General features: G+C 39.8%; 1 protein-coding gene across 1 annotated transcript in view; it reads right to left on the reverse strand.

The window, feature by feature from the left end:
- The window catches only part of RGPD4 (RANBP2 like and GRIP domain containing 4), a 55,162-nt gene that overhangs the window by 11,388 nt on the left and 16,279 nt on the right, over nucleotides 1-27,495 (reverse strand). Inside the window, exons 10-20 of the mRNA XM_077814122.1 lie at nucleotides 24,664-24,842; nucleotides 24,408-24,583; nucleotides 23,170-23,293; nucleotides 22,560-22,721; nucleotides 13,898-14,035; nucleotides 13,677-13,823; nucleotides 12,606-12,788; nucleotides 12,441-12,524; nucleotides 6,258-6,396; nucleotides 5,948-6,045; nucleotides 698-5,390 (exon numbers count right to left, since the gene is read on the reverse strand). Of these exons, the coding sequence (XP_077670248.1) occupies nucleotides 698-5,390; nucleotides 5,948-6,045; nucleotides 6,258-6,396; nucleotides 12,441-12,524; nucleotides 12,606-12,788; nucleotides 13,677-13,823; nucleotides 13,898-14,035; nucleotides 22,560-22,721; nucleotides 23,170-23,293; nucleotides 24,408-24,583; nucleotides 24,664-24,842 (6,123 nt within the window). The remainder of the gene's footprint in view (nucleotides 1-697; nucleotides 5,391-5,947; nucleotides 6,046-6,257; nucleotides 6,397-12,440; nucleotides 12,525-12,605; nucleotides 12,789-13,676; nucleotides 13,824-13,897; nucleotides 14,036-22,559; nucleotides 22,722-23,169; nucleotides 23,294-24,407; nucleotides 24,584-24,663; nucleotides 24,843-27,495) is intronic.

The raw sequence follows: 27,495 nt of genomic DNA on the forward strand, positions 1-27,495 counted from the left end.
CTACTAATACCACCTAATCAAAATACATCAGCAGCACTCAAGTTCTTATGTTATGGCAGGTTTCAGCTAAACCACTGTGCTTCTCCATAAAGAAATGGAAGCCAAAGTTTTCAAACATCATTGTCTAAAGACAGGTCCCTGCATCTGTATTTAAGTACCAAAATAAATGCCATAATTTCAGAAGTGATGACAGAACAAGGAGTAATAGTCTCAAGTTGCAGTGGGGGAGGTTTAGGTTGGACCCTGATATTCTATGATTCTAAGTGCTGACAAGACTACCTACTTAGGTACAAGTCCAACTTATGGATTCCGGTTCCAAACTTTAGGCAACCACATTTGAAAATTTTGGCCCAAGTGCATAGGTAATTACTAGCTCGTCTAAATTCCTAGATATGGGCAGAGTTATGCTGACCTAGCACAATAGTTCAGACATCCCCTGCCCCCTCACCATGCACAAAAAGAACAATTGTCAGTGAAGGACAAAACCATAAGATTAAGCTAAAGAGGTATTTGCAAGAAACATGAAGTTTGCATTCAACTACTGAAGAGAACACTTTACTCTTATTCCAGGGACACAATTTACAGTATTTTCATTGCAACAAAAAGCCACTAACTGCTTTCCATGACAAATTTTTCAATAATCTTCTCAAAGTAAAACTTCTTAGTATAAATAGTTGCCAATTCGGGCAACGCTTACCTTTTTCTAGTGTTTTAAATGTGTAATTAGAGGATCCTGCTGCTGATGTAACCAAGTAATTTTCTCCCTGGCTGGCTGTAGGCTTCTGATTGGGAGTGTAGCTTTCCTGAGGCTCAGTTACTGTGAGCTGTAGTTCTCTTTGCATTATGTTTTGAGACACTGAACTATCCTCTTCACTTTTACTTTTTGAAGGAGAGTTAAAGCTGAAACCGAATAGAGATCCTGTAGCTGAAGTATTTCCAAATGTGAATGGCTTTGATTTTTCACTACTGAAAATGCTTTTGACCGATTCTGAACCGAATACAAACTTTGGAGGAGAAACCACCGTTTTTGTTGGTGTTTCAGAAGTGCTTGACATCTCTGAAACCTCTACAGTTACATCAGAGGTATCACCATCCTGGTTCAGATCAGTTCTCTCCCTGGTGGTCTCCTCCAGTACAGCTACAGCAATTCTGCCACATGGAGACTCTCTTGGTGTACTGGCACGTGAAGAGAGAGGTGTAATCAAGGTGTCTTTTTCTTGGGCATGTTTTGCTTCATCAAAAATTTGCTTAAATGACTCTGCAACATCTTGTAGTTTAAATCGCACAGCTAAGAGCTCTACTTTTCTTTCCCCATCTGCAAAGTCACATGCAGTCCATACCCAGGCTCTTTCAGTTCCTTTCATCTGTTGCATGTTCATGTCTGGTGTTATTCTATGATTGGCACAGAGTTTTAATACCTGGTCTCGTCTCATTACAATACGAACTTGTTTGTTATCATAATTCTGCAAGATCTTTATATCCCCAATACCTCTTTCTTTCCATTGATTGGCATCTTTATCATATCTGTAGAGTTTAGCTCTATGACTGAAGACAACTTGCTCATTTTCTTCACCACTTGCCACTTCTACAAGGTCAGGTAAAGGTACCACAGGTTCAAAGTACTGTCCATCTCTTTCTTCTTCCTGAGTAAGATCAGACTCTTCATCTGTTCCTACAGACAACCTGCTCTGATTCTGTTTGGCAGGAGATTTGGATGGGCTCAAGGCAGATTTGAAACTAAAATTAAATCCTGTTGTAGATTCCCCAAATCTAAATAGGTTTTTTCTCACAGGGCTACTTGCCAGAGGTGAGGCATACACAGAGCTACTTACACTATCATCCAATGCTTCTTCACGTAAATCATAGTTATCCCACTCCAGAGTAGGCCCAGTGCTTTCAGCATGTGGCTTTATAATTAAATCAGAAGTACTACAGGCTGAAGCTGAGTTTTTATTCTCTTCTTCTGTCAATTTAGTTTTATCATCTGTCAAGAAGGTTTTGAGATCTTTCAACCCACTCTTCATTTCTTCTGCTTTCTGTATGAGTTGAGCTGTTCTACCAGTATCCACAAGTTTATGTGGGGTCTGCAGTGGAATATCCAACAGCAGCCTCTGACACTCTTCAAACTTCTGTTTGAATTCCTCAGCCTGCTCTGTCGTCTTGAATTTAGCTGCCAGCTGCTCCAATTTTGCATCTCCATCAGAAAAGTCACTGGCTAGCCACATCCATGCTTTATCTGAACCAGACAGAGATTTCAAGTTCATGGTAGTTGTTATCCAGTGGTTTGCACATACTTTCAGTACCTGTTCACGTCGCATTAGCATTCTTAGTTTGCCATTAACTTCATTTTTAAGAATTTTCAAGTTGCCAACACCACGTTCTTTCCACTGACTTGTTTCTGGATCAAACCTAAATAGTTTTATTCTTTGTGAATAGAGCACGGTCTCATCCTCTTCCCCTGTCACTAATTCCACTTTTTCAGGCATCTGGACTACAGGTTCAAAATGGATATCATCATTGTCCTCTGTCTTATATGCATCATCCTCCTTCTCAAGATCAACAGAAGTATTAGCCTTGTGAGCCACTTTAGAACTCTGTGAGGAAAATAACTTTTCACCTGCACCTGAAAAACCCTTGAAGTTTGGATCTTTTACACCAAACTGACATTCTTCTCCAGAAGTAGTTTTTGCAAGGTCAGCAAAAGTGAAAGTGCTGCTATTCTGGCCAAATACTAAATCACTGTTCTGTTTGTTTGAGACATTATGAGACTGGATACCAGTTACACCCTTTGAGGGAGTCTCCTTTTTCTCTTTTTCATCACCACTGTTTAAGAAGCCATTGGTACTTTCTTTGGGTGGCTCATCCTTTGTGATATTTTTACTAGGCTCCTGTATGCCAAATTTAAATCCACCTGTGGGCACAGGCATTGAAAAGCTAAATCCTTCTTTTCCAGATTTAACTTCAGTATCTGAAGGAATCTGAAAGTTGAAGGAAGAAGGTGCTTTTCCTTGTTCTGCATGGCCAAATTTAAAACCTTTTTCAGAAAGGTCACACTTAAAACCTGTTCCCAGTTGTCCTCCAGCAGGTTCAGAGAATTTGCTTTTAAGGGCAAATGTAAGAGTTGATGGGGCGTCAGCAACAGGCTTATTACTTGGATTTGGTGCTTGACAAGCTGCGCAGGTTACTGAAGAGCCTTCATTTCGTACCAAGCAAACACTGCAATCCCATTGCCCTTCCTTTCTAGCGAAGAGTCCCTCAAATCCACTTTTCTGGGGTTTACTTGCATCAGCGGTAGAACCAACTCCAGGAGTAGGAGATGCTTGAATAGTAGATGTAGACACAGGCTGATTTGGTGAATTGGGATTCTGACAAGCAACACAATTTACAGCTCTTGCTTCATTTCTGACTAGGCACACACTGCAATCCCACTGACCTTCTTTTTTAGAGAATGCAGCTCCAAAATCATTGTGTGTAGTCTTTGGAACATCTCCTTGGCCACTTTTAAATGAAGCTTGCTGACCAAATACTGGCATGTTAGTTCTATTTGGATTCTGGCAGGCAACACATTTAGATGTAGTGGGCTCGTTTCTTACGAAGCAAACATTGCAATCCCAGTGACCTTTTTTAGCAAAAACTGACCCAAATTTATCGTGTGTGGTATCAGTGTTGGGTTTGAAAGCTGCAGAAGTTTCAGGTAATGGTACAACATGCATTTCCTTGTTTCTTGGATTTGGACTTTGGCACGCTGAGCAGTTCTTATCAGTAGCTTCATTTCGAACCAGATGCACATTACAAGCCCACTGATCTTCCTTCAACATAAACTGTTCCCCAAATCCACTAGTAGTACATGTGGATGGGATTTCCCTACCAAAAGAAAAGGATATTGGTGTAGATGTAGCTGATGTAACTGTAAAACTGCTTTTGCCATCAGGTCCCTTTACAGAACTGCTTGTATTTTGGATTGGAGCCTGGCAAGCACTACAATGGGAAGTAGTTAAACTGTTTTTCACTGAGCAGACATTACACTGCCACGTCTCCTCTTTCTTAAACTGAAATCCAAAATTCAGGGTTCCAGGAGTAGTTTTGCAAGGCTCCTTGCTATTCTGATTTGCTATTTCTCTTGTAATCCCAACACTCTGAATGGCTGGTGTACCAACATTTGATCCCGAGGTTCTCAAAATATTCTGCACCTCTTCAAACTTATGCTTGAAAAGCATTGCTTCCTCTGGTGTTTTGAATCTAATGGCAAGCTGCTCAGGTTTTGGAAACTCATCTGCATAATCTAAAGCATGCCATACAAATGATTTGTCTGAACCTGTGTTTAGTTGCAGTTTCATATCTGTATTTATATAATGATTTGCACAGATTTTCAATATTTGCTCCCGCCTCATGAGCAGCCGAATCTTCCCAGATATTTTATGCCTTAGTATTTTCACATTTCCAATGCCCCTTTCTTTCCATTCTTTAGATTCTGTGTCAAAACGGAACAGCTTTGCTCTGTTGCAAAAGAATTCCTCTTCATCTTCCTCACCTGTCTTTACTTCAACCTTGTCAGGGAGTGGCACTACAGGCTCAAAGTGTGGACCATCATCATCATCATCAGCACCATGGATGCTTCCTCCCTCAGTTTCATGACTTCTATTGGCCAGATCTGAACTTGGGGTTCCAAACACTGGTTTTCCAGGATCTTGGAAATTGAATATGTCACCCTTGCCAAAACCTGAAGTTTTAGGTTGGTTTTGTCCCATATTTTCTGTAAATGAAATGCCTGAAATATTTTTGTTACCAAAACTGAAGGCATTTCTTTGGCCAGTTGTATGATCATGAACTGTTCTTTGCCCCATGTATCGATCATCTTGTAAAGGTTTATCCGATGTCAGAAGACCCAAGAGGCTTTCACTGCTATTAAAAGCTGCACTGGGGGGCTGGCCTACAATCTGAGGTGATGAAAATGTAAAGTCTCCATCATTAGATTTGAAATTAGAGTTAAATTTAAAAGTGGTTGGTTGAGTTGATTGTGCAGATGTTGTGAAAGAGGATTTTGTTCCTTCTGCTGGTACAGGCTGCCCAAAGGTTGATTTCCCAAATTCTATCACCTTTGATTCTGCAGACTTTGGAATCAGAGGACCAACTGAAGGTTTTGTGAAATAGCCTGGCTCAGGCAATGGTGGATTTGTGCTTGCTTGTGGAACACTGTAATTATAATACTCATCACCACCACGTGGAGACAAAAGTCCAGTAGCAGGAGAATCAAAACGCAAAGAAGCGCCATACATTTCTTGGGAAAATATGCAGGCAGAGGTGTTCTGTAGTGGTGGTGTATGCATTGGCTGTTGATAAGCATATATATGTTGTTGAGGTGTAAGCCTGTTCATGCCATAGACTGGAGCCTAAAAAAAGAAAGATTATTATTTTCTATTTGTACTATGGTAGTGCCTGTACAAACATAAGGCAATCCCTGCCCTGAAAAGTTTGTTGATGTTTTTGTTTTTATCTTTAAAATGTATAGACCTTAATATTAAGTGAAGCAGAACAGTTACAAAGATTTGCTTTTTATAGAAACACCTAGCTGCTTGAGAAGATACTGCTTGTTTATTCTCTATTCCTTCCTACTACTCCCAAAATTTCTTCCCATCCTACAGAGAAATGGATCTTAGGTATTGTCAAAGATTTTCTCAGTAGAAAATATCATAGTGAGCATATATACTTCAAATACGAATGCAAGAGATTTCTCTTGACGGTTCACCCCCTCCCGCACCACGAGAATTTGAGAGGACTCACTCAGTAGGTCATCCACATTTGGGCACTGAGCATAATCCACATAAGTGTGAATATCACACAAAGTTATCCCTAAAAGTCTTCATTGGAAGAATCAGTTTCACATATAGAAATTGAAAATTGATAAAGACTGTAGTTCAAAGCAGTAAATTAACAGATCTCTCCTCACCTTTGTTGGTGTTACATTGGTAGCAGCTGTTCTGAGAAGATACTGAGAGTTATATGCAGGCGACTGACTGTAGTAGACTGATGGGCCAGTGGTAGCAACTAAAAGAGAAACACAAGAGTGTAATTCTATTTTGCCATTACCCAAAAGAGAACCATCTTCAAAAGGTAATACTTTTCAACAGAAAGGTATTTTTAAGCTCATTTGCAGTGTTTAAACCTTAAATGCCTAATTTATAGCAATTTTAGAGGCTGACCAAGGTCTTCTGAAAAACAAGATACAGTAACTAATAAAACTCTCAACACCAGTTTACCTGTTAGTGGAGCTCCATGAAAGTTTTGTGTTCCCTGATAGCCATCTGACATTGTATCTGTGCCATAGCCTTCAGCAGGCCACCGATGAGATGACAAGTTTGAGTTGGAATTATTGAGTTTCATTTCATGCATCTCATTCTATTGGGAGACAGTATTTATATAGTTTACATTAAAATTAAAAAGACAGGTGTAGTTGAACATTAAAACAGATGTTTATTTTGAGGTTAATACTATCTATGCAAAGCCTTAAAAATTCTCAGTTTTACTTTGGTGTTTACCGAACGCTGACTTTTACCCTTGACACCCAAGCCTCAGTTTGGAAGGAAGAGATTACTATAGCTGTTTTTGTTTATCATATACAGCAATTTACACTGAAGAGGTTTCTTTGTATGAATTAACATAGTGTACTACTAAGCCAGTACACAAAACCAAATACATAGGTAAAAAAAAAAGTCAAGTACTAGCAAAAAATGAATTGAATACACTCCAAGTGCCATATTCAACATTATATAAATATCTAAATCTTCCAGTCACAGGAAGAAACACATTAGTAGACTAAAAAGAACAGTTCTGAAACAAGAACAGCTAGAGACAAATCTTTTGTCTAAAGTCATCCTTAGAGAGGAGCCAAAGGATGAACTTTTACTTGGATATCTGCCCTTGCCCTTGATTTTTTTAGCAAATATTGGTAGAGGATGCTCAGGTACACTGAAATATTTTTAAGTTATATACTAGCTGAGTTAATTATTTTTAATCTTGAAGTGATGCAAAGGCAGGGAGCCAATAATATGCTCTCCAACACAGAAAATTTACTAATATTGCAGAATAACTTCTATTTGCCTTATAGTAACGATGTTGTCATCCATGTGGCTCCCACTTTAGCCAAACAATGACTAACACTGCCCTACCAAATCTGGCATCTGTTCTTGCAGTTAGGCCAAGGAGAATGTTTAATGAAAGTAAAGAAAGTACTCTATACAGCTGCCTGGCAAGTTTCAGATTTGGGAATGTTCCAGAAGTGTGCAAAGGACTAGACCCTGTGCTTTAGTCCAGTGGAATGTATTTTAATATTTGGAGGAACAGGTTTATTATATACACACTACATAATCATTTGACATTCTCTGGGACCACTAGAAGCACCAGAGATGGCAATAAAAGGAGTCTGAAAGACTCTCCTATTATAACAAAAGCCCTTTAAAAGGGAGCTTCTCTCTAGGAGGAGGAATGGTGTTTTGGTGAGAAAAACAGGTTAAATGACAGACTGATTCAAACCAAAGTCTAACACTACATAGGGAATAAGTATGGTATAGGGTCTCAATACCACCTTACCCCCATGGAATGTTTTGTAAAGAGGGTCAGCCATGAGAGCATGTAGTTTGCTGGCCCCTCTGGCAGATTAAAAACAGCTTGAGCGAAAGGAAGTGTGAAGAGCATTCAGGAAAAGGCCAAAAGGAGAGCTCGCAAGGATCATAAGGACAATGTTGAGATCCCATGTCAGAGGTAATCCCTTTAGAAATCTGGATACTATGGGGTCAAAAAAAACCTGAATGGACAGATGCCCTGCGGAAGCTGCTTTAAGGTGGATTTTCATGGAATCAAGAGTCCAGATACAGAATATAGCTGAATATTTTCAATATGGGGGCTCACCGATGGTGTATGCTTGTTTGCAATTTGCATGGCTACAATAAAAGATGCATCTAAGGCTTTCTGAGGAATAATTTTTTTTACAAATGACTTTTGACACTAATTCTTGTTTCTGAAAGAAAAAAATTGTTGCTCTTGTTTATGAATTCTCAGTCTTTGGTTTCTAAATGTCTGTAGTTTCCCTGGTCTCAGGCTTTCATCTACGAAGACCAGAAAACTAATAATATGCTATGGACTTTCCACACTAGCATCAAGACATAAAAATTCAAGCACTGTAAGTATTATATCTACTTTCCTCCTTTTACATTTAACTTTATTAAAATAATCTTCTTCAGTCAAACGTTTGCTACATGTAAGGTTAACACATCGCAAAAATTGTTCCACTATAAAGGTAAGAGGCATCTGTCTCTCCCTCAGAGTCCCTTCCTTCCCCTACCTGCTGCTGCTGCCACTGCCAGCACTAAGATCCTCTCTTTGCCCTTCATTCCAGCAGGGTGCTTTCAGCCAAGACTCTTCCTGCTGAATTCTTACCTCAGTAGGAAGTCTCTCTGCTGAAGGCCCCTTGCAAGAGCAGAGGGCCTAGAGAAGCTCCCAACCCCAGCAGCAATAGCAGCCTAAGACAGACTCACACATAAAGTGCAGGTGGTTTTTAAGCCTAGATTAAATACCCTCAGTTTAAAAAAAAAAACCCCACACAATTAAAGAACAGGCATATTGATTTTTCCCCAAAAACACTTGTGGCTCCCCCATGAACCCTTTGTGGCTCCCCAAAGGAGCCATGGCTCACTGTTTGGGAAGCATTGCTCTATGGCTGCTATGCAAAGTAGATAAACTAGCTCTTCCTTTGGCTGATTTTTATGAGAAGGGTCCCTGAAGAGAGACAGGGAAGGGGGACTGAAATTGGATGGAATAGCCCTGGGCAATCAACTTGCAGAACTTTTTTCTGTTTTCACAGTCCACGCCTGATGGAAGCAAGCAAGCCAACATCCAAAAGGTGGGACTTAGGCAAGGCTTTTGAGTGGTCTAAGAGTGTGGCTCTCAAATCTATCATCAAACCTGTTGCTTGGAAGTACGTGCAGACTGACCAACAGCCAAAGCAGTAGTCTCAGCTGTTTCCTCAGCAGGGACTCAAGACTACTACTGAAGGTAGACAGGTGTCTGCCTGGACTGCCCTTACATCTAAAGGGCTTACAATTTTGGGCTGATGTATAGATGCCCAGAAAACAAATTATGGCCCTAGAAGCTTTCGAGAGCATACAGTCAGTTGTCCATGCTAATGCAAAGTAATTCTGTGCCCTCAAATACTTCGCAATATTCTCAGCATGCCAGAGGCTTGCAGCCATGAAGCCCTGCGTGTGGTTACAGCAATAGGCATGGCTTTAGTCATCATGTCTGATACATCCATGGTGGTCTGTTGCAATGTTTTAGCTACTAGTTGACCTTCAACAATGATGCTTTTCAACTCTTCTCGGCAGTCTTGTGGAAGTTTAGCTATAAAGGGTGATAGCCTCTCCCAAGCAACACCATTATACTTTGCAAATAAAGCCTGATAATTAGCAATTCCAAGCTCCAATGAGATCGATAAATAGCCCTTTCTTCCAAATAAGTCTAGTTTTTTTTAAGGGTTTTTATCTTTTGGGGTGCTCTTAGTGGACCATAGAAACCATGAAGAAACCTGGTGTTGGATGTGGATGTGCATTAAAGAAAAACTGCTGGGGTACCCCTAAGGGAGGTTGATATTTCTTTCCCGCTCTCTTAGCCACAAAAGGCAGCATAACTGGCGTCAGCCACCGTGTCTTGGCTGGATTCAAGATGCCTTCATTAACTGGCAGAGTTATCATAGCTGGAGCAAATGAGTGCAGAATATCAAAAAGCTTGTGAGTTTTTCCTTCTATCTCAAGAGTCTGAGCAATGCGGGAAAGTTACTTCCAAAATGCTTTGAAGTCATCAGCAGCTGGTAGAGGAGCTGGATAGACGGTCTCCCCAGGAGGGTGATGACTAGTCCCTGGGAGACTAAGGGTGCTGCTGGCAATAGTGCCTGTTCCTCCTCTGCCAGCTGCTCTTGTTTCTTCCCCCTCTCTGCAGACCAGGGGGAAGGAAAAAATAATGATGGTCTGGCAATAGACGAAGAAGGGGTTCCAGACTCCTTATGCTTCCTTAAATGATAGGAGTAAGATTAGATCCTGAATGTGGTCCGCAGCATGCTCCGTAGCACCAAGGTGGAGCATTACATGAGGTAAGGCCAGTTCTGATAGGGCTGAACAGGCAACTGCCATGTTTGAAGTGGATATGCTGGAGTTCTAAAGTGAGTCTCTGGTCTATAAAGAGCGTCTTCTGACCTGTGTGAGAGAAAATGTGGCTCCCAACTGGATAGAGAACAGGTGTGTCCCAATGATGGGATAAACAGACCTTAAGAGGCAGAGCCAAACCTCAAGGTGCCCCTAGTACCAAGAGGTCAGAAATATATGCCAGTGACATGGTTACCTCCTTTAACATAAAATCAGCAGTTACTGGCAGGGCTTACAATGACAGTACTGGTACTGATGTTGACGCCGGCATCAATGTCTTTGCCAGTGTCTGATGATTACTGCTATTTTCAGTCAGTGAAACAGAATGTGGCTTGTACTTCTTTGGTGCTGAGTCAGACTGAGCTGGCATCACTTGCCTCTGTTATGGGATTAGTGTTTTGTTCCCTGAAAAGTGAAGTGTTAGCCTCTCCTTATGGGAAGGAAGGGACCAGTGCTGGGAATCATGACCCGACCACCCTTATCATGGTGAGGAGGTATCAGTTTTTGGAGCAGAGGTGATAGTTGGTACTGAGGTGGTCTGATGCCAGATCTTTGTCTGATGGTGCCAAGAATTATTTGCTGGTACGGACTATAGGCGTTGCATAGTGGACGGCAAAGTTCTTTGCTGACACATAGCAGCGCATGGACCAGTTTTTAAAATCTCTTCTTGCTTCCCTCAGATTGTTCGAAGAAGCATAGATCCTGATAAGCATCCCTGGACTTCCTTGTTGTTGTTCAGAATTACTGACAGAGCAGCAATCTGGCGCAAGACTCTCACAAAGGCAAAAACAGACAGGTTGTGGCCATCAGTGAGTGGAATTAAACTGTCATAGGATGACAGTTTAAAGCTCGAGGGCTTTCAATCATTTTTCTGTGGAGAGAGGTGCTGTACACCACGGGAGAAATTAAATGGGCGGGGGGGGGGGAAGTAGTGGAGGGAAAAAACAGGGAGGAAATTGTTTTGATACAACCAAAATAAAAATAAAATTACTGACTAATATTTTGAGTGGGATTAACCCTAACGTAGTACGAGTAGGTTCCACTAAGCGGTAGTGGGCGAACACTGCTAGTTTTGTCTCATTGCCATGGGCAGTAAGAGGTTAACAGGATGGTTACAGCCACTCTGCCTGCCTTCGGGTGGTGGCCATGAGGACATCCCTGGGGCAGCCCAATGGACACCACTATTCAAAAGACTACAATATTGCATGTGTACTTAGACTCAAGTGAGATCACATGGATACACAGTCAAATATAGTATTTTACTTATTAAAAGAGTCTAGCTCTTTCCAAATCATTACCAATAGATTCTACTCAAAGATGCAGACCTTAAAAAATTTTTAAAAATTAAATAAAAGGTTGTGCTTTCAAATTTAAACATATCAGCCTTGGCAAAGGGATAATGAAAGTTTAGCAACCTAGACCCAAAAGCTTCCTTATGATAATAATGAAAACTAAATATTTTACACACAAACAACTGCTTGCCTGGCAAGTATAATTTTACAAGGCTAACATAGGAAACGGAAAATTATTCTTATTCATTCCCTATCAGGCCAGCAGCAGTGCAGTTAGGAAAATTATTAAAATATGGAGAAAGGTCAGTGATAATTTAATCACCATTAACTATATTTCAGACAACAAAAATGAATTTCTTGTTTTACTTCTGGACTTTCATAACTTTACTGCTTAAGTGCAATATCAAATAAACTGATTAAAGAACCAATCTGACAGAGAATAGGTTGAACAATTTAAACCCATTTTTAGATGTCAGTACTAGTGACCCCATTCAATGTTAAGTACGTTTGAAACTAATACCTTACATAGTGCTTCTGTCCTGCCTCTACAACCATTCAGCAAAAGCCATCTTTTTCTTATAATTTTTGGCTTGAGAGGTGTGAAAAGAGAAGTCTTATTATAGAAACTACAAGAGTCTTCTCCTAATCAACAGGATTCACATGCTCAGTGTATGGTCCCACAGAAGGATACCCTTATCTGCTTATGCACTAATTTCATAGATTCTGAAATTAAATTTCTATACAATGACACTTGCACCCATACTCTTCAAATTATGCAGAGATTTAATCACTTTAATTCCATTGATATAACTGGAAATCTCATCACACACTGGAAGTTTAACTTAAATTAACGGTTTGAGCTTTATAAATCTAATGTTAACTTTAGTACCAATACAGTGTTAAAAATACTCATCACTACATATTTGTTGATACATTAACTCAATTAGTATTTACCTACCTTAATGGCTTCTACTTGCTGACAGATCATCTGAAGTAAAGATTTCTGATCCTCTGCCCAACGAGGGGGAGTTTTGGGAGAGAACTGAAAGAACAATAATTGAATCTTATCACATTAATTAAAAACAATACATTTCAGAAGAATTGTGTGTGTTATTTGATATACCTTGTAGCTTTTACTTGGTGATAAAGAAAATTTTGTTGGTGATGGAGTGGAATGTTTAAATTCTGAATCTACAGTTCGGGATAGGCCATTCTTGAAACCAGGACTTCCTTCTTCACCATAATCCCCAAGTTCTTGAATTACTGTTTCCAGCATCTCCTTAACAGTTTCTATTGACACTGGTAACTGGGAGAGAATTGCAGTGCACAAAGAGGTTTAGGGATATATTCTCTTTTTGAGTTCAAGTGCAATTGGAGTAATAAAGCACTATTAGCAAATAGAATTTCATGTAAAAATACCACATTTCAAGATGACTATTCCTCTAGCTGAACAAACAGATTCCAAACAATATTTTTACTAATGCAAAACCTGAACTTTCTAGCTTTTAATATACTAATCTTTCTCGTCAGTTTCCCACGACTTTTGACATTGTCAACTACTATTGTTTACATGACATATTATGACTTATTGTCTCTTCCAAAACTCAATGCCCACTCTGCATGTACATCATCACTATACATAGGACAAAAATATGAAATGATATAGTTCTGCATGAACTTCAGTAGTAAGACTCGTCTAACCAGAAGTGGTATATAAAATGTGTCTTTTCCTGATTCATCAGCCCCACTTGAGTATTTGTAAGCAATGACTGATTAGGATTAAGTCAAAGATATAGAGTTAAATGCAGTCAAATATTTAATCTCCATTCTAACCTTGGCCTAATATTTGTCCAAAAATAAAAGTTCCTTTTATTTTCGTTCAATTTCAGAATCTTGACTACAGTATTGATTCACAAATTTTTTTAAATAAAGCTTTTTAAAAAATGTGCATAACAAAATATTTCCAAAATAGAAAAGAACTGTTGCCACCTGCATTTTAGGAACAAACTACACAGAGTCCTTTTAAATGCATAGCTCATTCTTGAACACTGAATTTGGTTTGTAAAGCAAAACACTTCACTGAAGAAAGTGTTAATGCCCTATCAAATTTTGAAAGGATAATTTAAAAGATGAGATTTCCTGCTGACGCAAAGGATTCCATCAGTAAAACTACAAAGCAAACCAAATTACATACCTTCTCAATTACTGAAGTGTCTGTAAAACTTTCATCAATGATCTTTAATAGATAGTCTCTGCTCTTTTGCAGGTGACTTTTGCACTCTTCTTGTTCTTGTGGTGAGAGTGCATCATTCTCAATCTCTTCAGCCTTTCTCTGGAAAATCTAGCCAACAAAGTAGTGATTTTTACCATGCAGTATTAAGAACATAAAAATTAAAATAAAAGAGTTACACTTACTAGTGCAAGATTCCAATATGAAACAACGTTTTTAATAGTTTCAAGTGCTAGCAAAGCATCCTCAGTTTTTCCGTCAACTGCATCCAACATAGCAAATGCTATATATGCCTCCTCTTCATATTCTGCAACCTGAGAAACCTACAAAGAAAGTTTTGTCAAAAATTTAAAATAAATATTACATCCTCTAGGCAACTGCTTGATACAAAAGTACATTTAACCTCACGCTCTTGGAAGTGCTTTAAAAAAAGCATTCCTATTGGAAGTTTATTTCCCCCTACTTTAAAAGCTCAGATGCCAATGTGTCCTTTTTGTATTTTTGAGAGCAATTTGATAGTCACAGTAATATTTCTAAACACATTTATTGCTGCTCAGGGAATACAAGAACAAAAAACATTTGAGTCACATGAAATTAGCCTGAAAAAAAGTTCAGAATAGACATCCAATGGAATCGTCCCCACTGTGTAACATTTTGAAAAGATGTTACCAACTTTAAAAACACCTGAACTTTTAAGCTGTCTATTGGACTGTTAACATTTAAGATTACTGAAACTGAAAGAAAAATTGTTTACTTTGTGCAGCTGACAGCAATTTGAGTACTCAGTTTCTGTATGAATTTGGGGATAAAAATTATAGGGGGAGCTGTTAGCACCACCTATAACTGTGGGGAATGTCAGAAAACCATAAGATCCTGTTTTCAGTTGCTTATAAATTTTGCCAAACTAATTGTTGAGGCTGAAATTTTACATGCTGTCTGCTTGCCTCAGGTGGAATTTTTTGGAAAATTTTTCAACAAAAATGGTCTAGCCATTTCCAAGAACAAGGTTAGGAAACATAGTTTTGCCCATGATAAAGAATTCCTTACAACTTTTTCATCCAACAGTTCTAGTTCCTCCATACTTTTGAGCAGGAACTTGAAATTTGGCAGAGGGCTGGCCTGTGTATCAGAGATGTGCTTTTTTAAGATACCGGTGAAAAACTGCCCAAATTTGGCCAAATTACAAGCCATTAAAAACAGTAGTTTGAATGTGCTCAATGGAGACTTGCTGCAACTTTGCTGCAGCATTTCTTGACAATTCCACCTGTACTGAACAAGCTGAAGTCCAGTCTAAGCATAATTTACCTTGCAGTTTGCCTTTTTAAAAGCTTGGAAATTACACCCCCCCCCCCCCAACTACATTAAAAGAACATTAAGGTTGCAAATTTAGGCACTCAATTCAGGAAATGCCTTTGCAACCTCAGTTCAGCCCCCCCGAGCATATGAATTATGACACAGTCTTTATTTACATGACCACATAATATTTTTTTCCACACAACCCCTTCCTTGTTCTGTGCTCAGGATGAACACTTCACAATGAATGAGCAGCTATTCCATATTGGTTTTTCCGTATACTTCTTTACTAGACATTACTCAAACTCTGCACTTAATATGGAATTATTTCTTTATGGGCTTTTCCATACCCGTCATAGTATGAGAGTGCTTTACAAACACTAAAGAATTTATTTTCACAACATCCCAGTGATGAAGGGGCTTTATCCCTATTTTACAGATGGGGAAATAAGAGAAATTGAAGTCAAGAGTCCATTAACTTTAGGTGTCTAACCTGAGATGCCTAGAGCATCTCTGGCATATCTTAACTTTTGAATTTTCAACTTTGCAATCTAAATAATGTTCCTTAAATGTTCCTTAGTTTGTATGTAATTTTTTATATACATAGAAAATTCACTAATGACAAGGGGACTAAGGTACCTGAAACCAACTTTAACTTTGAAAGACTAGATTTCAAGCTGATGTCCCTTTAAAATGAAGCCTAAAGTTCAGGCTTAAACAGCTTTACAGCACTCCCTTTCTGTCAGACTTCACATACCTTCATGTTTTCAGAGGTGGATATTGTATGTTGGTCAGACACCACTTAATATTTCTCAATTTTTGACTTTCACTATTATGTGGCTAACATGGCCCACAGCAGAGTAAACTTAAGTTTAGGTGCAGTATTGTTTGTTCATATGATGGAACTCAGTCATTACAGCATTTCAGATTCTGCATGTCTCTGCTTAACTATATATGAAGCATACAGAAATGAGAAACATTGTGATCCAGAAGAGGTACAGAGTTAAAAAGCAACTAGAGTAGTAGCCAAGAGATCTGTACTTTATTTCCAGCTCCGTAAGTGACGAGACTACATGCTTCAGTCTCCTTATCTGTAAAATAGGGAAAAAAGCGTTTATCTACCTTTAGCAAGGTGGTGTGGCTTCCCTCAGAGAATGACGGGGAGGGACTACAACATGCTCCCTGGTGGGCTGAACCAGAAGAGCTATGTCTGTTCCGCCGGAAGCGGAAGGGTGGGATAGGAAAGGGAAGTACCTGCAGCTTAGTTGTGGTGGAGCCACCACAAGAGACAGACGCATCCCGCCAGCTGCCGGAGCCTGCAGAGGAGCTGCCTCCTGAGGACTGGCTGGATCTCCCCGGGGCTGCCGGCAGACCGAGACGCTGGGGAGCTGCTGGGGTTGACACCTGCAGACTGGCCAGAGCTCCCCAAGATGACAGATGCAAGTACACCCGAGGGGGAAAGTAGGAAGCAGCCCAGAGAAACCGGGCAACAGTCTGGTTGGGAGCTGGCCTGATACAGAGTCACTGTGTTGTGGGCAGATCCCCGCTGACCCAGTGGCAGACCACTCCGCCACTATTAGGGTTCCGGGCTGGGACGTGGTAGAGTTGGGCAGGCCTGCGTCCCCCCTGCCACCCCATCCCTGGGGTGGCAGTACTCTCCCTCCTCATGCCAGGAGGCCTGCGCATCTCTCACAACCCCACCTGAGCCCCATAGCCTCTCTTGGTGCTCACCCCCACCTGAGCCCCATAGCCTCTCTTGGTGCTCACCCCCACCTGAGCCCCATAGCCTCTCTTGGTGCTCACCACCCTGGGACTCAGACTGCTTAGCTGCTCTGCCCTGATTGCAGACCAGAGATTACCCATTGCTTTGCTCCCCAGCCCTAACCGGGCCTGCGGCTCAACAGCTGTACTGTTCTGCCCAGCTGGAGGATCGGAGCACTAGGTGAATCTAATTCCTCTCTTTGAGCACCTTTACAGGTACGCGACAGTGAGGAGGCATGGCCTCCATCAGAGACTGACAGAGGGATGGCCACGCAGCATACACTACCTTTGTAAAACACTGAATTCTGTGGATGAAGTGCATTAAGTTGTATTACTACACGTGCTACACGTTTTGAAAAAATTTCACATAAAATGGCAAATATCTTGTTCTAACACCAAGAGAAAAGCAACTTTTGCTATATCACACACCTGTGTGCGCCATTATACTGAGATCAAGTACAGAGTAGTTGTCTGGCCAGTTTACAAGACATACCCTTCTGCTCATTTTTCCCCGATGTGTTGAAATGCCACCTAACTTAATTATGAATATGAAGTTCTATAAGTAGTAAGTCATGAAAAACAACAAGTTTGTACATACTCAATTGAATTTTGTATCTTTGTGTTAGTCCTCTATTCTCATCTGCTTTTTTTTGTAGGTGTTTTATGAAAATGTGCATTCACACAAAGCAGTTTAATTCTTACTCAGTCAAAACCCTTCCTCCAAAAGTGTTCTCAATTCCAGCGGTTTCCAACCAAGATGTCATCACATTCTATATCATTTGTTACTTCAATATCTAACTACTTACCCAGGGCCCTGAACTGTACTGCATGAGACCCTAAACAACTATATCACACAAAAAAGTCTTCAATTTAATATGCAAATACAAACATCTTCACTGTGTTAGTCCCTTCAACTTTACCAGTCTCTCCAGAAAAAGCTAAGCAAAATCCAGAATAGTGTCGAAAAAAAGTCTGAACAGTCTCATTTTCTACTCAACCATATCTCAAACCAGCCTGGTAGTCAGAACAGAATTTTATGTTTAACATCAGCATTGGCAACTAAGATAGAGAAAAATAGGGCTGGAAGAGACTCTGAGAGGTCTTGCTGAGGCAGGACCAAGTAAACTTAAACCATTCTTGACAGGTGTTTGTCTAACCAGTTCTTAAAAACCTCCAATGATGGTGATTCCACAATCTCCCTTGGAAGCCTACTAGAAAGTTTTCCCTAATATTTAACCTTAAGCTTCCTTGCTGTAGATTAAACTCATTACGACTTGTCTTACCTTCAATAGACATGGAGAACAATTGATCAGTCCTCTTTAACAGCCCTTAATATATGTGAAGACTTAGGTTCCCATTTGCTCCCTGGTCTTTTTTTCTTTATACTACACATACCCAGCTTGCTTTGTTTGTTTTAAACCTATCCTCACAGCTCAGATTTTCTAAATCTTTGTAATTTTTGTTGCTGTCCTCTGGACTCTCCAATTTGTCCATGACCCTTCCTAAAGCATGGCGCTCAGAACTGGATACAGTATTCCAGTTGAGGCCTCACTGGTGCCACACAGAGCAGGACGATTACCTCCCATATCTTATGTACACTACTGTTAATACATCCCAGAACAATATTAGCTTTTTATGCAACTATATCACATTGCTGGCCCATATTAAATTTGTGACCCACTATAACCTCCAGCTTCCTTCCAGCAGTAATACTGCCCAGTTATTCTCAATTTTGTATTTGGGCATTTCATTTTTCCTTTTTAAGTGAAGTACTTTGCACTTATCTTTATTGAATTTCATCTTGTTGAATTCAGACCAATTCTCCACTTTGTCCAAGACCTTTCAAATTCTGATCCTGTCCTCCAATGTGCTAGCAACCTCTCCCAGCTTGGTGTCATTTGCAAGTTTTATAAGCGTACTCTTCCACTCCATTAACCAAATCATTAATGAAACTAGTGACTACTGTCAGAACTAGGACAGACCCCTGAGATCCCACTTGACACACCCTCTTAGTTTGTCAGTGAATCATTGATACCATTCTGAGTAGCCTTTCAACCAGTTGTGCACTCACCTTATACTAATTTAATCTAAACCACATTTCCCTAGTTTGCTTATGAAAATGTCATGTGGGATGGTGTCAGAAACCTTACAAAAAAAAATCAAGATGTATCATATCTACTGCTTCCCTGCTATCCACTAGACCAGTAACGCTATCAAAGTAGTTATGTTGGTTTGGGAGGATTTGTTCTTGCCAAACCCATGTTGGGTATTTCTTATTGTCCTATCATCATCTAGGGGATTGCAAACTGATCGTTTAAGAATTTGTTCCAGAATCTTTCCAGGTACTGAAGTTTGGCTAATTGGTCTATAATTCCCTGGGTCCTCTTTATTCTCCCTTTTAAAGATAGGTACTAGGTTTGCCCTTCTCCAGTCCTTAGGGACCTCACCTGTCCTCCATGAGTTCTCAACGATAATTACTACTTGTTCCAAGATTGCTTCAGCTTGTTTCTTAAGTACCCTACGATGAATTTCATTAGGCTCTTATGATTTGAATACACTTAACTTACCTAAATATTCTTTAACCTGTTTTTTCCTGTTCTGGAATATGTTCCTTCCCCCTTGTTAATATTAATTGTGTCAATTAACTGGTTACAATTAACATTTTTAGTGAAGACTGAAGCAAAGAACGCTTTAAACATTTCAGCTCTCTTGACGTCATCCCTTATTAGCCCTGCGTCACAGCTAAGTGGCAGACCTACACTTTCCTTCATCTTTCTTTCGCTCCTAATTCATTTATAGAACCTCTTATTGCCTTATGTCTCTTGCTAAGTGTAACTCACCTGTGCCTTGGCCTGATTTTTTCCCCTACATGTTTATGCTATTTTTTTGAGCTCATCCTTTGATTTGTACATGTTCCCATGTTTCTGTAGGATTAGTTTTTGATTTTCAGGTCATTAAAAAGCTCCTGATGAGATCATGTTGGCCTATTACTATTCTTATCTTTCTTTCCCAGAAAAAAAAAGTCAGATGCCTTCTAGTTCCTTCCCTAATCTCCATAAGGAAAAATTCTTATATACTTGGTGTGCACACAAAAAAAAAAAATCCAAAAGTATGCTTCATGTGCCCCAAACAGACTCATCCATATTTTTATAAATATTTTGTATTTTTGTAAATACAATATACTTAACTAATCCTTGACACTCATGTAGACAATTTTGAATAAAAATAAGCCTTTATCCCAGAATCACTGTTGACTGCACAGATGTTGGGCACATCTTAAACTGAATCAAAAGGGTTTTCCTCCCACACCCAGATTCTATTCAGGTTCTCATATCATGGCATCTACACCTGACTGTAAGAGTCAATGCCCTAAACTGTTTTAAGGCAATTGTTTAACCTCTGGCAAACTGACTTCACATCTCAGAGTTTTACTAGCAGAGAATTTGGCCCAAGTGTTGAATTGCTGACACTTGTAATTGATGCAACTAGGTTCACATGAAGTTACATGCTGTAGAAAGGGGAGAATCAAGACTATTCCTTGCAAAGAGTTGGCTGAACTCTGTATGCCACAAAATTCAAGCAACAATGTATTTAAGAGCCTTATCTCATCCAACACAATACAGTACAGAAATGGAAGACAAAAAAATAAGGAAAGAAAGAAGGAAAAAGCCTACTAATACAGTTATATGGAACAAAATCTAGAGTAATGAGAAATTATAGACATGGGCAAACAGTGAGGATTCAGCACTCATACTACAATGATGGGCAGCAGCATAAATTCTTAAAGTACATCTATCTACTACTTTTTCCTAAAGCTTGAAGGTCTCTAATAAGAACAGTGATGTAATCATTTCTTTTTACAAAGCCTTTGGAAGACTAAGGAGACTGCTGTAAGCTCTGGGCTTTTCAGTAGAAAAACAGATTTAAACTAGAATCCAAACAAAAACAAAAGAAGTCATGGATTATATAGATTATACCTTATGCATAGGGCCCTACCAAATTCATGGTCCATTTTGGTCTATTTCATGGTCATAGGATTTTCAAAATCATAAATTTCATGATTTCAGTTATTTAAGTCTTGACATTTCACGGTGTTGTAACTGTAGGGGTCCTGACCCAAAAAGAGGGTAGCCAGGTTATTGTAGGGAGGGCTGCGGTACTGCTACCCTTATTTCTGCACTGCTGTTGGCGGGGGTGCCACCTTCACAGCTGGGTGCCCGACCAACAGCTGCCGATCTCTGGCCACCCAGCTCTGAAGGCAGGGAAGGAGTAAGGCTGGTAATACTGCAAACCCCCTAATATAACCTTGTGATGCCTCCCTCCCTGCAACTCCCTTTTGGGTCAGGGCTCCCAATTTGAGAAATGCTGGTCTCCCTGATGAAATCTGTAGAGTACAGGGTAGAAACACACCAAAAAAATCAGATTTCGTGGTCCAGGATGAGTTTTTCATGACCATGAATTTGGTAGGGCCCTACTCATGCAACACGTAGGATCAAATTATTTTACTTATCACAACAGAGGACAGAGTATAAAGGCACAAAAATCCAATTTTTTAAAAATAAAGAAAGGAAGGTACTACTCTAATAGCACAGTTTATGTACGCAAGACAATGAGCAACAGCTTGACATCAGAAGTCCAAGCGTAAACCAGGCGTTAGGAAGAATTTCTGGCAAGGTTATTAAAGCTGCTAAGAAATTAGGGCAGTAACTGAGCCACTAAAATGTACAAAACCATACCAGAAATCAGAACTCTGCACTTATTTGAAGCACTAGAGTAAAGCTGGGTCAAGTTTTTCAATCAAAACTTTTTTTTAGCTGAAAAATGCAGATTCAAGTTGAGGGAAACATTTTATGAATTTGTGTCTATTTCAGCTAATTGTTTCAGTCAAAAAACAGTTTTGGAAGTGGGGGAGGTAATATCTTATTGGACCAAGTTCTGTTGCTGAGAGAGACAAGCTTTGGAGCTTACACAGTTCTTGAAGAACTCTGGGTGAACTCGAAAGCTTGTGTCTCTCACCAACAGAACTTGGTCCAATAAAAGACATTATCTCACCCACCCTCTCTAATATCCTGGGACCAAACTGGCTTCAGCTACACTGCATAGTTTTGGCAGTGTCAAGCTAGAGTCACAAAACCCCTTTTACTCAACAGCACAGGGGTTAGGGTACTCACCTGGGATGTGGGAGACCCAGATCCCTGTTGGAGCTGTTATACTTAGTATAAATCAATATTAACTAAGCCAGAGACACACTGAGAAGGACTCTATGCCCTAATGGTTAGGGCACTCACCAAAGAGGGAGAACACCCGGGTTCCAATCCCTATACTGGGGAGAAAAGGAGTACTTGTTGCACCTTAGAGACTAACATTTATTCGAGCATAAGTTTTCGTGAGCTACAGCTCACTTCACCTACTCTGTACTCTGGGGAGGTGATTCAAATCTGACTCTCCCACATCCCAGGTGAGTACCCTAACCATTAGGCTACTGGGTAAATGTGGCCACCAGTACTACTTCCTCTGGAGTTTTGTGAATCTAGCCTAAAATTTCATTTGCTTTTATTTAAAAAAGTTAATAGTGCCCAAAATCAAAACATTTTGGCTGACCCAAAATGAAGTCTCTTCCAACTTTAGTTTACAAAAAATTGTGTTTCAGATGGACACAAAACAAGATTTGAGAACTGCCAGTGAATCAACTCTCCCCCTCTCAAAACAACAATTATTTACACAGCTCTACAACAGAGTAGGTTTCAGGTTGCTTCCAGCCCCTCAATCTAATCCAGCTAGTTATGTTAGTACCTGAATATCTGAACTATGGAAGTGTTTGAACAAAGGATCAATAGGTTCAGGAACACTTTTCTTCTTTTTGATTATTTCCAGCATAGGCAAAACTTTTTTCCAATAATAAACACTTCGTCCAATGTATTCCCTTTGGTCATAGAAAGAGTTTAGACTACTGCCCTGTGAAGGAAGCAGAATAGAAGAGTGTTTATTTTAAGGAATTTCAGCTATCATTAGATATTATTCAAACTGTTAACTTGCTTCAACTATAGACAGTCTTCAAAAGCTCTAGTATTGCCTTAGGCACCTCTGACTCCTCAGGTGAGCCTCATCCAGTCTCTGTACAAGCCTACATAATGCAAGCAACACATGCAGCTAGAAAAAAAGTGAGATATCAAAAGAAGGGTACCAAATGACTATTGGGAAAAGAAATGCAAAAAGTTATTTTGTTTGGCATAACATGATCAAGTGAACATTTACTACATTTTCAGTTTATTTCTACTAACTGCTAAATTGTGCCAAGAATGATAAAAATATTTTACAACACTGCAAACAGAAATACATAAGTTATAGAAAGATTAAGTTATAAAGTTATAATAAACGTAAAAATATTTTTTGCCAAACTTACTGTTTTATGAAGACATTTTGCCCAGTGAACAATTAGGGCAGGTTGAAGTCCATGTTTCCCCAGTGCTCTCAGAGTGTTTATTTCATGCTGGACTAGAAGCCTTAATTTTGCTGCTGTTCCTGGTCTGAAAAGTAACGAAGACACATTGCCTAATTAGCCTGCTCTGTTTTATGGGAAATTTTTGCTTGTCAATCCATTATAATAATGCAGAGAAGTTATTAGTATTATGCAGATTATTGGTTTTAGTCCCTTTTTTGCCTCCCATTTGCCATATCTCTACAGAACTACATTGATCACTGTGTGTACCCCACACAGGCCCTGAAGGATTTAGATAGGCTTGTGAGGCCAATTAACATACTGGCAGCACCTGAGAGAAAGCCAGGTATAATTGATAATGAAGCCCTACAGGAGAGGGACTGGGTGGTAATTATAAAAGCCAGTAAGTTTGCAGCAGAAAAGGGCTGCAGGGAAAGAGTCTGCAAGCACTGTCTGGGGAACAGAAGATTTAGGAAGCAGTCCAGGGAGGCAGGAAGGAGTCTGAGGGAGTAGACCTTGGCTGCCAGCTACAGGGTCTGTAGGCTGGAACCCAGAGTAGAGGATGGGCCTGGGTTTCCCTACCAGCCACCGAGGAAGGTGAAGTGAAACCTCCTGAGGTAAGTGGTGTAAGAACAACAGAGCCCAGCAACAGATGGAAGATCTGCTATAAGGTAACTGGACTCTTACACAGGAAGGGGCAGACTAAAATGTAACCTGGTTGAAGGGCCAAGTTGCAGGAAGAGAGACCACTGAAGTGACAATAGGCAGGGGTCACCTCAGGGAGTCAGCTGCTATGTCACGCCCAGCCACAAGGAGATGCTCCTGCACTGAGTGAATTCCTTTACATACACCAATCCATTTCTAAAGGTATGTTGCCATTGCAACTACAGCTGTGATTGTAGCACAGGTAGGTATACTGTAGTAGCTTTAATCACATGTAACAACAATAGTGAAGAGGTGGTGGCATGGACTTGTATTTGAGCTAGCTGACACCTTCACTTGAAGTATAGAGATACCATAGAAGTCTCTTTCAAAACTCTCAAATTTTTACAATCAAAATTTGAGTGTCTAAGATTGAAGGTGTTGAAATAAAGTACATGCCACAAGAATCTACAATCACCTGATTAATAGTGCTAAGATTCTCATGCTGGAAGTGACTTAGATTTAGTAAAAATGTAAAAACAAACAAAAAACCCACTTACATTGTTTTTTTGTGAATAAGGTTATAAACAGCATCCCACCAGGATCTCTGCCTTTCACTACAGAGCTGTTTGCTCACTGGTAGTGGTAAAAATTGAGGTTGATGTGAACTGTAGTGAGTATTAAATGTCTCTTGTAATTGTAAGTGGCTAGTAAATATCACTCCAAGAAGAAATACCTGTTTTCATAAAATAAATACGTTATACTGTGCAAATCTCCATAGCATAGTAAATTTCAGTGCTTAAACGGTTTCCTTACTTCGAGGTCCAATATACAGATTGTTTCAGGAGCATTGGTCTCAAGTCTTGATGTTTCCTGGGGCAAGTGAAAAAGTTGTTTTAACCACTTGCGTATTGCAGGTAAGACTGACATGGAGTTCCACTGTAAACCAAGCCACGTAAGGTGCTGGAGACAACCATTGTGCACTCTAATTGCGCCTAAACAGAAACAAATGATTGTTTACTTCTAAGATCTGTATCAGCAGCATCTACGCAAACAGTAAACTGATCAAAGCTGCATCTTATTCCATTTAAAAAATTCTTAAGTCATGAAATGTTTAAAAAATGATAATCCAGCCAAACATTTTGGTTTCCTGCCTTTGAATCTACTTCTCTTTCTATGACTAAAAAAAATATCAATTGTTTAGGCCCCCAAGTCCATTCCTCAGAAGCAAAGAGATCCCATATGCTATCCCTGGAGGATAATTTTATTTTAAATATAAAGATGCCATCACCATCTTATGTATGCAGTATTGTTGTAGCCATGTCGGTCCCAAATTATTAGAGAGACAAGGTAAGTGAAGTAATATTTTATTGGACCAACTTCTGTTAGTGAGACACACAAGCTTTCGAGCTCACATGGAGTTCTTCAGATCTGGGAAATGTACTCAGAGCATTACAGCTAAATACAAGGTGGAACAGATTGCTTAGCATAAGTAGTTAACATATTTCCAGGGACCATTAAGGTAAAGTGGCCAATTAATATCCCTCCAGTCACAGGGGAGAAAGAAAGGAGGGGGACGCTGCTGCACGCTGTTCGTGGGTTACAGGATGGGTGAATGCTTTTCATAAAGCAATCACTCTATATCTGACCCATCAATCCCCATCTGCAAAGGAAACACGCACAACACTTTCAAAAGACGAGACTGGGAGTGTAAATTCATAACTTTGTAGACACTAAAAACAGACTGAACAGACACGCTCACTTTATTACAGAAATCTATAACCCACTAACAACCCCCCAGGCTGCTCCCCCACACCCTGCGACTGGAGGGGAGTTAACAGGCCATTTCACCTTGAAAGGGGTTAACTACTTATGTTAAACAATATGTTCCACCTTGTATTTAGTGTGACACTGTGTCTGCACTGCAATTAAACACAAGTGGCTGGCCTGTGCCACCTCACTTGGGCTTGCAGGGCTCAGGCTGCAAAGCTGTTTCACTGCAGTGTAGATTCCCAGGCATGGGCTGGAACCTGGGCTCTAGGATCCTGCAAGGTGGAAGGATCCCAGAGCTTGGGCTCCAGCCTAAAACTGAAAGTCTACACTGAAGTGAAACAGCACCTTAGCCTGAGCCCCACAAGCCCGAGTCATGTCATGGGTTTTTAATGGCAGCATAGACATTCACTCAGAGTACATTTCTCAGACCTGAAGCAGAGCTCTAAGTAAGCTCGAAAGCTTGTCTCTCACCAACAGAAGTTGGTCCAATAAAATATATTATCTTACCCACCTCGGCTCACTAATCAGCATCTTAAACGTTTTTGTCTATGTTTGCATTTCTAAGCACTCAAATAATTATCTGTGCTTTGAGGTAGGTAAGTTTGGCAGAGGGGGACCATGAGCAGGTGACAAAGCATGAAAACTCTAAACTTCACTGCAAATGAAGTCTTATTACCTCCATGATTTTGCTGTAAAAGTTCTGATATTATAGAATTATATAGCGTTTCAGACATCACCTCAGGCATCATAAGTGTACATGCTGCATCAGCCTTAACAATAGTCACTTGGCAGTATCCCAACATTTATTTCATTTTAACCACCCCTCATTCCCAATCTCCACCTTTTTCCCTGTATAAAATGTATGTAAAAAGAGCAAGTTTGTTTATTTTAGCTATCAGGTGAATAATGTATGTTTATACTGGGGCAAATAAGTTTATAATTTAAGACCAACAGCTGCAAGCTTTCTTGAACATTACACATTTCATAAATAGACAAAATGTGAGCTAGTTGGAAGCTGCCAAAGCAGTTTAATCAAGGGTCTGAATTGTTTAAAAAAAATTAAGATAGTGCTTGAACACAGACAGGTATAAAGGATTTACCTAAAACACCAAGTTTTCTGAAGCTGGACAGACTCCACAAGCAGAAGTGTTAGTTTGTAACTAACAGTGCTATCTTAACTGAACGTTTTTAATTTAGAAGCAAACAATTAAAAAGATATCCATTTAGGTCAGCTTTTTATTTCTTCAGTTCCCTTTTTGAAACAAGATTTGTGTAAGTACTTATTCTCCCATAATACAGCTCCTTGACCAACTCTCCAAAGTAACTACCATTTCAAACTGACCACCCAGCCAGGACAGGCCAGTAAGTCTGCACAACGCACTGTTAAGATTAAAGTAGGGATGCTAGAGAACTGTATTTAGAACTGCAAACTCACTGGCCTAAGAAATACCTTTCCTCTAGGTCTAGGTGTCATCTCTGTAATACTGCATACATTTCCATCATCAGAAGCTCCTGAGTTAGCAGTCCTTTATTTTAACAAAGGGGTTGCTAATAGATTATCCTCTTCAAAGAGTTATGGCTCTTGAATGAACTTCCTCTCTTTTTTGTCTCACAGTCAGGTTTAATGATCTTCTACAGATACTCCAAGGCTACTATATTTCCCCTCAGGCATTTCTGAGAGAAATGGGTTACTTGCCTGAGGCATCTGTTTTCATATTTGATAAAGTCTGTTATAACCATGTTGTAGATTGACAAAGTTGCTATTTGTATAAAGGCCATTTATCCTTGGTTGCAGTCTGTATTATTTGCAGGATTTTTCTTCAAATCAGAAGAAACCTAACACTAAGATATAGAAAGTAAGTGTAAAGTGTTCTT

This window comes from Eretmochelys imbricata, chromosome 1 (genome assembly GCF_965152235.1).
Source record: "Eretmochelys imbricata isolate rEreImb1 chromosome 1, rEreImb1.hap1, whole genome shotgun sequence".
In the NCBI taxonomy this organism is placed as follows: Eukaryota; Metazoa; Chordata; order Testudines; family Cheloniidae; genus Eretmochelys; species Eretmochelys imbricata.